The sequence below is a fragment of the Montipora capricornis genome, chromosome 2, assembly GCF_036669925.1.
Source record: "Montipora capricornis isolate CH-2021 chromosome 2, ASM3666992v2, whole genome shotgun sequence".
In the NCBI taxonomy this organism is placed as follows: domain Eukaryota; kingdom Metazoa; phylum Cnidaria; class Anthozoa; order Scleractinia; family Acroporidae; genus Montipora; species Montipora capricornis.
This window is the reverse complement of record NC_090884.1, coordinates 58,974,122-58,986,621: the sequence shown is the minus strand read 5'-3', so window position 1 is coordinate 58,986,621 and position 12,500 is coordinate 58,974,122. Positions and strand designations below refer to the sequence as shown.

Sequence of the window (12,500 nt, the reverse complement as noted above, 5' to 3'; positions counted from 1 at the left end):
TCCAGCACTCGGCAAAGTCCCTTTTGACTTGTGGCTTTTTCTGCTTAGTTGGCCTCATTCACCATAAGTCTTTAAGAGACATCACATCATGCCGGCCACTGCTGGAGAGAACAGGAAAGCCGCAACACCGACTCCTCTCGCCTGCTGGGTGGGCTCTAACTTATGAACACGGAGGATATTTAGGAGACGGGGCCTACGGTTTATAGTCCTTATCCGAGAAGACTTGAAAGTCTGATCATTTGCAGATGAAATTACAGAGACAGCACTTTCTAATCGGTTATTTTAAGATCCCGAGTGTTGATCCGGGCAGGGTTCGAACCCGCAACCTCCCACGTGACAGCCCGATACTCACCGGTGCGCGGTGTGAAATCACCAAGTAAACCGGGAAAAAGTGGATAGCGGTGATTCATTGCTGCCACGAAACTGAGTAGAATCAGTTCTCAAAAACACATAACAGGAAATACTAAATCAAACCAATCATCCAAAAATGTGTTATAGTGTTGAGAGGCAGTGTGGCCCAGTGGTTAGGGCGCTTGCCTTGAGATCCGGGGATCCCGGGTTCAAGACCCGTTCTGACCACTTGTTGAATTTGTTCCTGGTAATCCCTGGTTCAACTTCCCAGCTGCACTTATAAATAGCCAACTGGTTTGCCTCCGGCCAGTTGGGATTCTTACAGTGCATTTCACCAAACGTTTGACAGGCGATTTGCGAAGTTCGTTGTGAATTTCAAAGTTCGCTTCGAACTTGGGAATTTCATTACGTAACTGTCACTGAAAGGCTAACTTCGAAACGAACTTGGGAATTTCGCGCCGAACTTCGTGGGAATGAAAAATGCGTTGTCCGCATAAGCTGCTAAATATTTTCATTTTCAAGAGTCATTGATTCCTGTGGGATAACGCTGAATATCTTGAGAGACCATAAACCAAGATCTTGCGTTACGCTGCGGCTGCATGCACGCGACGGAACATTTTCGGGGAAACATTGGAACGTTATTCTTTACCAGTTTGTTTTGGATTTCACTGCTGTAAATGCTGGGGTTGATAGTTTTACAACACTCCATATAATTATTCACATCATTCAGCACGCGCTGACTGAGTGATATTTCTTCATTTGTTGTCTTCGACATTCCCTCTGCGAACAAAAACACCAATAATTTTGGCAATGGTTTGTTTGGGAAGTCTCAGTTCCTGTCCCATTTGAGATGGTCCTTTTCCATTCTGACAAGCTTTCAATAATTTTCTGCCGAACAAAATTTGGAATTGCCTTTCTATGCACGGTGAAGGCACTCATTTCAAAACAACGACCGAGAGCAATGGTGAAATTACTTCGCCAGTTCGGCGCGAAATTCCAAAGTTCGTTTCAAAGTTTGCAATTTGATTGACAGTTACGTATTGAAATTCCCAAGTGATCAGTTAAGTATGTATTGCACTTTAGTATAAATACACAGGTGAATAAACAAAATCGCACGCTCTCATTGGCTCGCTATCTCGGATTATCAGCCGATAATCACCTCGACGGGCAAAGCGGCTGCCAGTAGTCGTTTTGCCACTGTAAATGAAGATGATTTCGCGTTGAAATGTTTTTTTTTTTCTTCTCTTTTTTGAAATAATCACCTATGTATTTATACTAAAAAAAATTATTCGCCTCAGGCTCAGTGATTATCGGTGAATATTCACCTCGACTTCGTCTAGGTGAATATTCACCGATAATCACTTCGCCTTCGGCGAATAGTTGTTAAGTATTGTAGGTGCAGTGAAGCCAGTCAGGTGTGGCGCCGGTCCGTAAAATGCACCGCAGAAGCGCGCAACGTAGACTTCGGCGGAAAATTGTGGATCTCTGACATACTGAATTCTTGAAATCGGAAGAGGAAGTAGTGAGGAGAGGAGAAAACTTCTGGCTTTGACGTGAGTTATGTAAGGGTATTTAACTGGAACGAGGGGATAATGTGCTATATTCCCCTCGTGGCGTGTATTTATTATTTCAGTTTCACACAAGTGCAAGTCAATACCCCCCCCCCCCCCCACCCACCCTCTTCCTTCAAAGAGCTCGTGCTCTACGGCTTACGAAAAATTTTATATAATTTCTCTGTTCTTGAGACCCTTCCCTGAATCTGATGGGAGAGGACAACGAACAACACATCATGAACATAAAAGAAACGCAAGAAAGAAACGATGCCGGACGCGTACCTAAACAACCTTGTGTGACGTCAAAGAAGCCAGCACTGCACATGTCACATTTTGAACCAATCACCTTTTCTTTGCAGCTACAGTTGCCTGACATCTGGAGAAGTATTACAGAAAGAAATATTTCATGAAAGTCATCAAGTACCAAATCGTTCATTGAAATTCTCTCGACCTGTTCTTGGTACTGATTTCGTTTTCATAAAGAACGGGACAATTCTATAGATTTTTCGTTGCTGCTGAATTAACGTTTGTAAGTGCGATGATCTAACTCTTAACTTGCTATAAACAGCTGCACAAACTTTTGACCTTCCGATTGGCTGCAAAGACGTATCCAGACTAACAACTTGAAATGATTCACTTTTAAATATGTCATAAGTCAAAAGTTAAACGGCTCAGTCTGCACTACTGAGTTATGGTTGGGACTTAGCAATTTGCTAAGCACTCAACAACGTAGAGTCAGCAATTATTCTGTGAATATTAGACCATAATTAGAAAAAACAGAGCAAACCTAGAGGGACTCATCTTTTAATGTCTCACTCACCAGGTCACACTGGAGATCAGTTGAACCGTAAATGTCACAGTTACACGGCATGCAGCCCGACCGAGTAAAATTGAAAGCGTTCTCTTCACAGCTGTCACACGATTTTCCAGTGACATATTGTCGACAGTTGCAGTAACCTGTCATGTTATTGCACACATTGCTAACGGCACCCACACTGGAACAATTGCAAGCTGCAAGAATGCAAACACCAAAATGATCAGATGCGCAAATATAGTTACCACACTGCTCTAAAGCAGCCGAGCCCATAGAGCGTCCATTGCTCAGAAGTGGCGAAAACGTTTTACGCCACTAGAGATATTCTGATAAGTTCATTTTTTAAAACACGTTTTTCAAGACCAATAAAATACAGGATTTTTCTTGGTCGTAAAATTTGATATATTCGCCGCGAGAAGTGATCTTCCACATGTGAGGATATTGATGTCGTCATGGTTTCGGACGTATCAGCCAATAAAATTAATGCAAACCGTTCATGTGCAAAGTCGTGCGGCCGTTGGTGTCAATAATTAAGATTTCATTTTAAGCAAACGTTCTCTATCTTTGCATTTTGGTTATAATGCTTGTCATGTTAACATTTCCGATTACAGTCCCGGCCTCAGCCAAGTTGATCACTTTTTTCGGCGCTTTGTGAATAAAATGAATAAAAACTAAGACGCCTTAGATTTGAACTATCCATACAATAAACAGAACATTACATGATACGAGAAGATCAGCACTCGAAGATAAAACTTGGTATTCCTGCGCAGTCACGTAGTATCCTCTATATATTTATGTCGCAGGTTTTTCAGACCCCGAGTTACTTGTGCCTTGATTTTCCCCCGATAACAGACCTCTCCAGCCACTCATAAGCCTTACACATTAATTTAATACCCCCTGAAGTTGAGATTGGTCACGGGTGCTGTCTGAAGCCTACTGCAGACTGTACATCAGTAAAAGCACATCCAAATATAGGTGGTTTTCAACCAATCTCTTGAGACCGGGGTGAAAATGGTCATTGATGTAATGTACAAATGCTGGTGGACGAACAAAAGGAGTTAATGAGAGATCTTTTGTTTTCGACGCGGTGATGACGTTACGTGAAACCACCTATAGCTTTGATCGTGAAAATACCATGACATTGGCCTCGTGCGTTTGTGGGTATTGGGTCCTCGAGTCTCACAACAAAAATCATAAACAAACATACGTGTACAGGTCTTGTTCAAGGCGCTTCCGTGAAATTCAGGCGCGCACCATTCACAGTTAAATCCGGTTGTGTTGTGCAGACAGTCAAAGCATTCTCCGGTGGTGATGTCACAGTTTCGTGTAATGGAAGGATCTGTGTTGTTATTACATTCACACTTCCGACACTGACCATGTGGCTCCTGCAAAGAAAACTCTGCATGAATAAAATAAGAAGAGCCGCTATAACAACGATTTTTAAGCCTGCGGTTCAATTTGCCATGGCCGAGTTGCTCCAAATTCAAACGCTTGGTCACGTTTGGCGGTACCATGGCCACCCCCGGGGGTACTCCCTTATATGGGCTGTATATGCGGCCCCAAAGGGTAGGGTTTTTCAGCCGTTTTGGTCATAAATAGGGTATCGATTTTTGCACTCTCGTCTTGAATTCGTTTTTTATTTAGAAGAAGCTACTTCTTTATCATGTCCCCCTTCTTCCATCCGCGCTTTGCCTTCCTCTCCCGCGGCTGCTTCACAGGCTAGATAAGACCAGCAACAAAAGCCTTTCACAAATTATGTTTACGGTAACTGTGTACGTACCGTAACGGCTTGTCACGTGTTCCGGTCACGGACCAGGCTCCAAGGGTTTTTGAACTGAAGTTGGCCAGATAGATAGATAGCATATTAGTCACCATAAGGTAAGGATGTATTCTGTAGTTATGACGGCACATTATGAAACCGTGTTGTGGAATTCTGATTTTTCTGAGCTCGAAACATTGCCTTTAACATTGGTCTGAACTAGGGAAATAATTATAAGGCAGGTCTGCACCAGGGTATTGATTTAAGGGTCAGGTCATAAATAGGGTATCAAATTTTTGGTCAGGTCATAAATAGGGTAGGGAAAATCGCAGATTTTGGTCATAAATAGGGTAAGGGGGGGCACCCAAGAAACTCTCGGTTGTTTTCAACGGCTCTGGTGCACGAATCGTCGAATTTTAAACTATCCTATTCTTTTGTCTTACTTGTTTGCGGGAAAATACTTGGACTGCAAGACATCAAGCAGCACTACAACCACTCAACTAACCGTCCAAAAGCCAAAAGTAGATCGAAGAATTAACAGGCCTTAGCAAATGTAAGTTATCCAGTTATTGGCCTTTCATGGTAAAATCCGTCATTTTAAAAATTGGGCTAACAACGCCAGAGATAAACTTTCTTTTTAGTAATTAGGATTCCAATCGCAAAGACTCACCCAGGGGCGTCCAAAGTACCCATCCGAACATACGTTACAGAACCGATTCTCGTATCCCAGTGAACAGCCCACACAAGTTGGTAAACCGTCGCTGTCAAGAACACAGGTGCTGGCAAACTGATTTGAAGCGTAAGTCCCGCCAGGACAGGGGCATGGGCTGCAGTCTTCCGGCGTGCCATGTGTTGCGTTGCCATACCAACCATCGGAGCACGTTTCACAGTGATCACCTAACAACCAATTATAATTTAGAGAGTGGAACGAGCTGAAAGGAGTCGTCTGGATTAAATGAACTACAAAAGCAGGATGAACACAGTGATAACGATTTGGCTTCATTACAGAACTTAGTACAAAGTTAGGGAGTGTACACGTACATGTAAATGAAAAAGAGAGCTCAGGCATAAGCAACGTCACAGAGTTATAATATTACTGGTTTAACGAAGAAAATAATGCTACTTGTGCGGCACGCATTAATCCGTAGAGTCTTGATAATTAATGCCTTTCCCTTTCTTCTTCGTTTGCTTCTTTAGCTACGGAAAACTGGCAACGAAAAACGTCATACCAAACTATCATCTTGCACCATCGTAAGTTTTCATATTTTTCCTCCTCATTTACCTCGCACAATATAGGCCAAGTGGTCTCTATATGGATTGGTCAAATGGTTGTGAAGAAAATAAAATAAAGAATGAACGTTGTTGTCAAAAACGTAATTTTTGTTATTGCACGAATTGTTTTGCAATGGCTGTCAAAAAAAGTTCATTGCTTTTTTTTTTCTGGAAGCATTAGTTTTCTACTTCGAAAAGTTACCCTTGGAAACGGAGCAAGTTGCCCTTGACAACATGCCGGGTAACTTCAACGCTGAAACTTTGTCACCACAAATCCAAAAGTGGGGTACTCAACTGAGAATCATAGTAACCATATTTGGCGTAATCTGATACTATTTACCTGTGGTATTGTGTGAACAGTCAAAACAGACGCCAGTCTCGGGATGACAAGTATTAGTGTGGTTATTACATTGGCAAGGGACACAAGTCATATAAGGTCCGCCATTAGGGATACTGCGAGTGTAGCCATCTGCACATCGTTCACAGAATTGTCCTTTGTATTCAGGAGGACATGAACAACGCTCAACATTTGACACATTCTCGGGATTTGGAATTACACTCGTCCTGAGAAGACAAAAGTTAAAAATTCTAGTTCAGCAAATCAAAAGTGCTAGACAAGTGTTTTAATGAGATTTACTTATCGATGGTTTGAACCTAAGACCTTCCAATTACTACTTCAGATGCTCTCCTACTAAGATACAGGAGGCACATTTTTAATTTTACCCCGTGCGCGGGACAGGATCATGTCAGCCGAAAGACATCGCACCCTTTCTCACAAGTCCTGAATTTTTGCGAATGCCTGAGTTCCCTCCGCATCCCCAAAGAACGAGATTTTGACGCAAAAAAAATTTCCAACTATCTGTACTTTTCAAAAAGACCAGCTTTTCAGAACAGGCAGATTAAAGTTTCACGAATGGTTTTCGGGCCCAAAAACTTGCCGGAACTGTTGAGCAATGGTCCCATGATGGTGTCTGCTTATGGCGATCTGGCACTTCGTGTCACGATTGTGTTCACCGAAAGGTACCTTGTCCTTTTGAGCACCGTCGTTTTGGACGAAAACAATCTTCCACTTCGGGAAATGAAAATCTCGCATTTTAGGGAAGGATCGTGTTAGCAGAAACAATCTGTCATTTACGACCTTGATTTTTAATGCACACGAAAGTCGCAGGTCAACGAGAGCAAATCGAACATTTTACTTACTACGTCACGCCGAGTGGGCTCGAGGCCCCCCGCCTCAAATCGAGGCGAATAGTGAGCCACACGAAGAATCCCAACTTGACACGATCAGTAAGCGTCTGGCTTCGCTCGAACGCAAGAACGCTAACAGTGACTAACCAATTACTGGTACAACCAAACGCTACCAACAACTACAAACTAGCGAAACAAAAAAATCTTTGATACAATCGATTGCTTTAAAGTGGTACTATGATCAAAAAATCATTTCCTTTTTTTCTTCAGATTTTGAAAGCGTGTTTGCTTAACACCTAACTTGCAATATTTTGAGCTTTGTGTTTTATCCAAAGGCTGTTTATTTTGAGTGTAAGTTTTGGATTTCACGGTCCGCCATTACTCACGTTCAAAACTGGCCGATTGGACCTCAGAGGGTTGGATCTAGAGAAAATGACGTCATTTACTCACTAGCTTAAAATTTCAGCGTGTAAACGCAATTTATTACATATGCAAAACACGGGTTTAAAAGTCTGAAAGCCCGAAACTCCCGTGCTGCATATTAATTCGGCCGCGTACACACGCATTGCATTCTTAAACTAGTGATTCTTTGACGTCATTTTCTCCTCGACCCAGCTCTCTCAAGATTTTAAAGTTAGTAATGGCGGACCAATAAATAAGAAAATTCCAGTTAAAATAAACAGGTGTCTTTTTAAAATCAGAACTTAAAACTTGGGTCAGTTAGTGTTTAGTTAACATAGTTTTGAAATCCAAAGAAAAAAGAGTAATTGTTTTTTTGGTCGTAGTACCACTTTAATTAAGCGACAACCAGCAGCCTTTCAACCACCGTGACTGCCATAACTGGCATCAAACCCAAGATATTCGCATCACTGGTCCGAATGCTCCACTAGTCAGCCACAAACGTCTTTTGGAAGACTGGTCATTGGACGACGTTAAAGCGACAACCAGACTTTCATTTTGATGCCTCATAGAGAGGGAATTGTGGAACCCGAAACGTTTCGCGTCCGTTTCGGGGAAACAGAGTGCAGATGTGAACTTTCAAGACCATTCATCGAATCAAGAGGCGAAAAATATATATCCTTGGTTTAAAGATCATTGAGTCAGTACCCACCTGTTGCTAACCATCAAAACAATATCACCCAAAAAACTGGGTTGAGAAGTTGTTATAATTGTCCATTTGGCTCTAATACGCAGCGAAGTTAAATGACTCAACACACGAATCATCTCATTACTTGTGGGCTGACGACCTGAAGTGTTACCCACTCTCCAGGCACTTTCAACAAATTTGACCTGCAAAATTACATGAAAATGTTATTAGCAATGACCACTTAAAATTAAATAAATCAGTTAGGCAGGGGTATCAAGGAGAAGATTTAGTGAAAATTAATATCTTTTTGGATGGATTGCTACACGCGATTCGCAAGGCTATTGCTGAGGCTTATCGAAAACAATCAAGTTACTGGAACATCATATCAAAGTTTGCGCAACCAGGCAAAATTAGCCCCTTTTGTATTCAGAAGGGTTATTTTTGCTATTTGTGGTACTCAAAAAGTTCGTGGAAAGTAACTTTCAGCTATATATATTTAGCCAGTCTTTACCTTTAAAGGGAACTTAGAAATGCCGCTCTGAAGGTGTGGACCCCGAAGTTCATATTTCAATGAAATGATTTTTAATGCCGCCAATCAACGTAGGGGAACGCCTTTATGAGTCCTCATTCCTGATATAGCAAAGAGAAAGTGTCTGTTTCAAGCTCTCACCTCATACTTATAAAAGCTCGCATCTGGCGGAGGACGACTGAGGATAGTAACAAGAGGTTGGCCAAACCATCTACCCTCAAGTATAACATCTCCCTTTGAAGAAGCAGCCGGAAAGGAAGCATTCCCCTGCCGTAACTGGAACGACAGAGTTAAAGTGTATGCAAATCTCTTGTCTCCCAGATATTTAGCAGGTGCAACAAAATACACATCCTCTGAACCCCTGGTGTCGACTTCCATTGATGCCCTGACAAAGGGAAAAATAACAACAATTTTAGGACGAATAAAGGAAATCAGGAGTACCGTAATTGAAGTACTCTGGGCAATAAAGGCAAAATTAAATTATATTTCCGTGGTTTGGGGTCATTTTCTACATCAATCGTAGAAAATTTCCGTTGAATCAACCACATAAAACGCGCATTCTAAATGCCAAAAATTGGGTTTACAAGGTGCAAAAAATACAATGTAATATACACTATACATTAGTATATTAGACAAATAAATAAAACTAGTACTGGACATTAACCTGAGAATTAGCGACGTTTCGCCTAGAACTACTAGGCTTCTTCATGCTTGATCGTTGATGCAGGCCGAGATGCATGATGGGACAAGAGTGAGACAAACGAAACCTCAGTCCACCCCTCCTATTTAAGGAGGAGGCCTCGACCCTCTCCCAGACCGCCTCCTTCACTCCCCACTCGAACCATCGCGCCTCCTTGTCCAGAATCTTAACATCAGTGGGGAGGGTGTTCTGTCCACTGGTCTCTCTGTGGATGTATACCGGGGAGTCGTTCGTAGATATCCCGCTGGAGCTCGGCTTTAGGTGCTGGTTCAATCGTTGTTTTAGGGCCTGTTTAGTTTCCCCGACGTAAGATTCATCACAGCCCGGGTGGGTGCATTTCATGCAATAATTTCAGGTTAATGTCCAGTACTAGTTTTATTTATTTGTCTATTTGTAACATTCACCGTTTTCATTAGTATATTACATTAGACGGATTTTAAACCGCGAAAAACATTAAGACATCTTTCAAACCACTAAAAACACTGGGTCCTGTTTTGAAAAAACCTAAGGACCGGCCGACAAAAGAACAGTTGAAAAGAGTTGAATACAAAGTGAGTTGCAGAACGGAAAAGAGTAAAAGAAGTTGGAAGTCTCGGGGGGCAGAACACAAAACTAGAACGAATGGAAATGTCGGCTCCACGGTAAAACAGCATGCCGAAACCACTGGCCACGACATACATCCAAATTATGCGAGCATTTTGGAAACAGGCGCGAAAACCAAGGACAAAAGGCCTTTTCTAGTAAGAGTCGTTACATTCATTCCTAGACAAGAACTCTGTTAATGAAAGAACACCCTTCCCAAGGGTTTACGCATCACTGGTTTCCTTCCTTAGGAGCAATGAAGAATGACGTCTTTTGCTATATATTTGCATTCAGTGACTTACAGAGTACATTCCTCTGAAGAAGGCCGCAGAAGGCGCTCGAAAATTTCGTTTTAACGTTTTTACATGTTTTAAACCAACTTGTAACATCGTTTGGTACTTTATATACACAAAACTAAGTGTCTCACCTTACTTTGGAGTATCCATTCTAGTCACAACCGATGTTGTAGTTGGGGAGGGTCATCACTTCTTTCCATCCCTCAAACTGACATTTCCCTTTTTATTCAACTTATACGACGTACAGTCTACTTTAGACTTCAAATCTACTTCAACGAAACAAAGATTTTAAACAAGCTGAGAAGATTCACAATAGGCGAGGCAAAGAGTTGAGCCCGGATCGATGGCTTCACCTTGCAGTTTCCGATATCCACTAGACTAATGAGACAACCTACCGAAAAATCGATTTTTTAGAGTATTGAAATAGTAGTACCCAGCAAAACAATTGAAAGTTAAACGTCTTCAACGGGGTTTTTAGACCTAAATACTGTAGATCAGCGCGGCATAGCTTAGAAACGCTATTCCTTGTTGAAATAAAGCTGTAATTCTGTTTTCATTCTTTTTAGAGCGGTAAGTTTGTCAATATTAACATGGGATATTGCGTCGTGTAATTGTTACGAAATGTCCAATGTCAGTTTGAGGGATGGAAATTAGTGTTGACCGTTAGGGAGAGGGGCAAGGGGACACTTCGTGACGCGTATTGTGATTCTAATTAGGGCCATTTCTGGACATTTTACAGAATGACAAAACACGCATTTAAAGACACTTTATGAGATAGGTTATCACCAGACTCACTTTCACTCAAAAGCCAGCTACACTGTAATTCAGTCAAAATATCTGTGAGATGCTCTAATACGCCAAAAAGTAATACACGAAGAACTTGGGAAATCACACCAGTAAAAGAAACAATTTACATACTTTGCCAAAGGTTCTACAGGAAAGTCCCAGTTCAATGTCACAGTCACAGGGCCATCAGCGCTGTTTACACCAGTCCACCCATCAACATCAACATTGTCGAAAAAAATAGACAGGTCAGTAAAAACGTGCGAAATAAACCAGCCAAGGTCATCCGTACAGTTTGATGTTTTGTTGGAGCACTGACACTCTAGACATCCCTCTGGATGGTTTGCCTCCAATCCATAAAACCTAGATGGACAGGTGTTACATTTCATACCAAGCGAGTTGACTTTGCAAGGACAATAGCCAGTGGCGTTGTCACAGACAAGATTCATGCTTCCTGCCGAATTACAATCACATGGGCTGCAACCTGAAGGTAAAATTATGATAGAAATACAATCACCAGTGAGTCATGATTTGCAGCAGTCAGGTAGGAAAATATTAACTGAAACAATAATGAAACATCAACAAAAAGATCCCCAGGCTGGCCTTTTGTTTACCAATTAAGTGATGAAGTTCATAACTACAGTAAGAGGATCTAACATCTTAAAATTCTTCTTCCCATAGTTCAAGGACATGATTGTGTCTTGATAATTATAATATTATGTATCCAACATGTCTTCAAATCGGCACCCTCTACAGGTTTCTAATGAATTTGCAAAATGACCAGATCTGACTACCAATTAGCTTCAGTTGATAGACAGCACTGGTATCACAAAGGTCACAGGTTCAGATCCTGTTCAAGGCTAATTACCTTTCATTACTGTTTAACCTCTCCCTCTTACATGTAGGAGCCACTTTTACTTTGTCTAATGCCAGATGATTTTACTTCAATGGGGGCAGGTTGACAGGTCAAAGGGTTAACAACATGACCCTTTCCCTTCTAGGAGTGCCTTGACAGGGGCGGATCCAGGATTTTTCTTACGAGGGGTGCACCACTAAGGAATGGGGGGGGGGGGGGGGGAACCACCCGGCAATTTCCCCCTAGATCCACCCCTGCATGAATCTTGCAGATTTTTCTAATACCAGATGATTTTACTCACCCATGGGGGCCTGAATTAAGGGGTAAAAGTGTAAAGTGAGAGGATTTAAAGAGGGAAACTAGACACAAACTTGGCTTAGCTACATGATTTCCGAAACATTGTCTAAAATTCTCAAAAAACTCGCTAAAATAAATTTCGTTTCTTATAGTGCGCAGTCTGCCATATTTGCTATCAAGCACCCCTTTTGGTAAATAACCGCTGACAAGGAATGGATATGAACGGACTGACCCCTCTCCTGGCAGGTTGGAATACAAAAAAACACGTTTTGTCAACGTTTTTGCCCGTGAAAAGTTTCCAACATGTCAAGTGAAAGTTGAAATTGCTCTAAAGTTCTCGAAATTGTTCTTTTTTTTTCTAAAATTCCCGAGAATTTCTATAATTCTTTTTAATGCCTGAAATTCCCCAAAAAATTCCAGAATTTTGTAGCTA

General features: G+C 41.6%; 1 protein-coding gene across 1 annotated transcript in view; it reads right to left on the bottom strand.

Annotated features, from left to right (window-relative positions):
* Positions 1-12,500, bottom strand: part of LOC138029195 (laminin subunit gamma-1-like) — a 61,559-nt gene that overhangs the window by 10,482 nt on the left and 38,577 nt on the right. Inside the window, exons 13-20 of the mRNA XM_068876905.1 lie at positions 11,050-11,398; positions 8,695-8,938; positions 8,049-8,227; positions 6,090-6,313; positions 5,148-5,374; positions 3,926-4,103; positions 2,725-2,915; positions 2,187-2,280 (exon numbers count right to left, since the gene is read on the bottom strand). Of these exons, the coding sequence (XP_068733006.1) occupies positions 2,187-2,280; positions 2,725-2,915; positions 3,926-4,103; positions 5,148-5,374; positions 6,090-6,313; positions 8,049-8,227; positions 8,695-8,938; positions 11,050-11,398 (1,686 nt within the window). The remainder of the gene's footprint in view (positions 1-2,186; positions 2,281-2,724; positions 2,916-3,925; positions 4,104-5,147; positions 5,375-6,089; positions 6,314-8,048; positions 8,228-8,694; positions 8,939-11,049; positions 11,399-12,500) is intronic.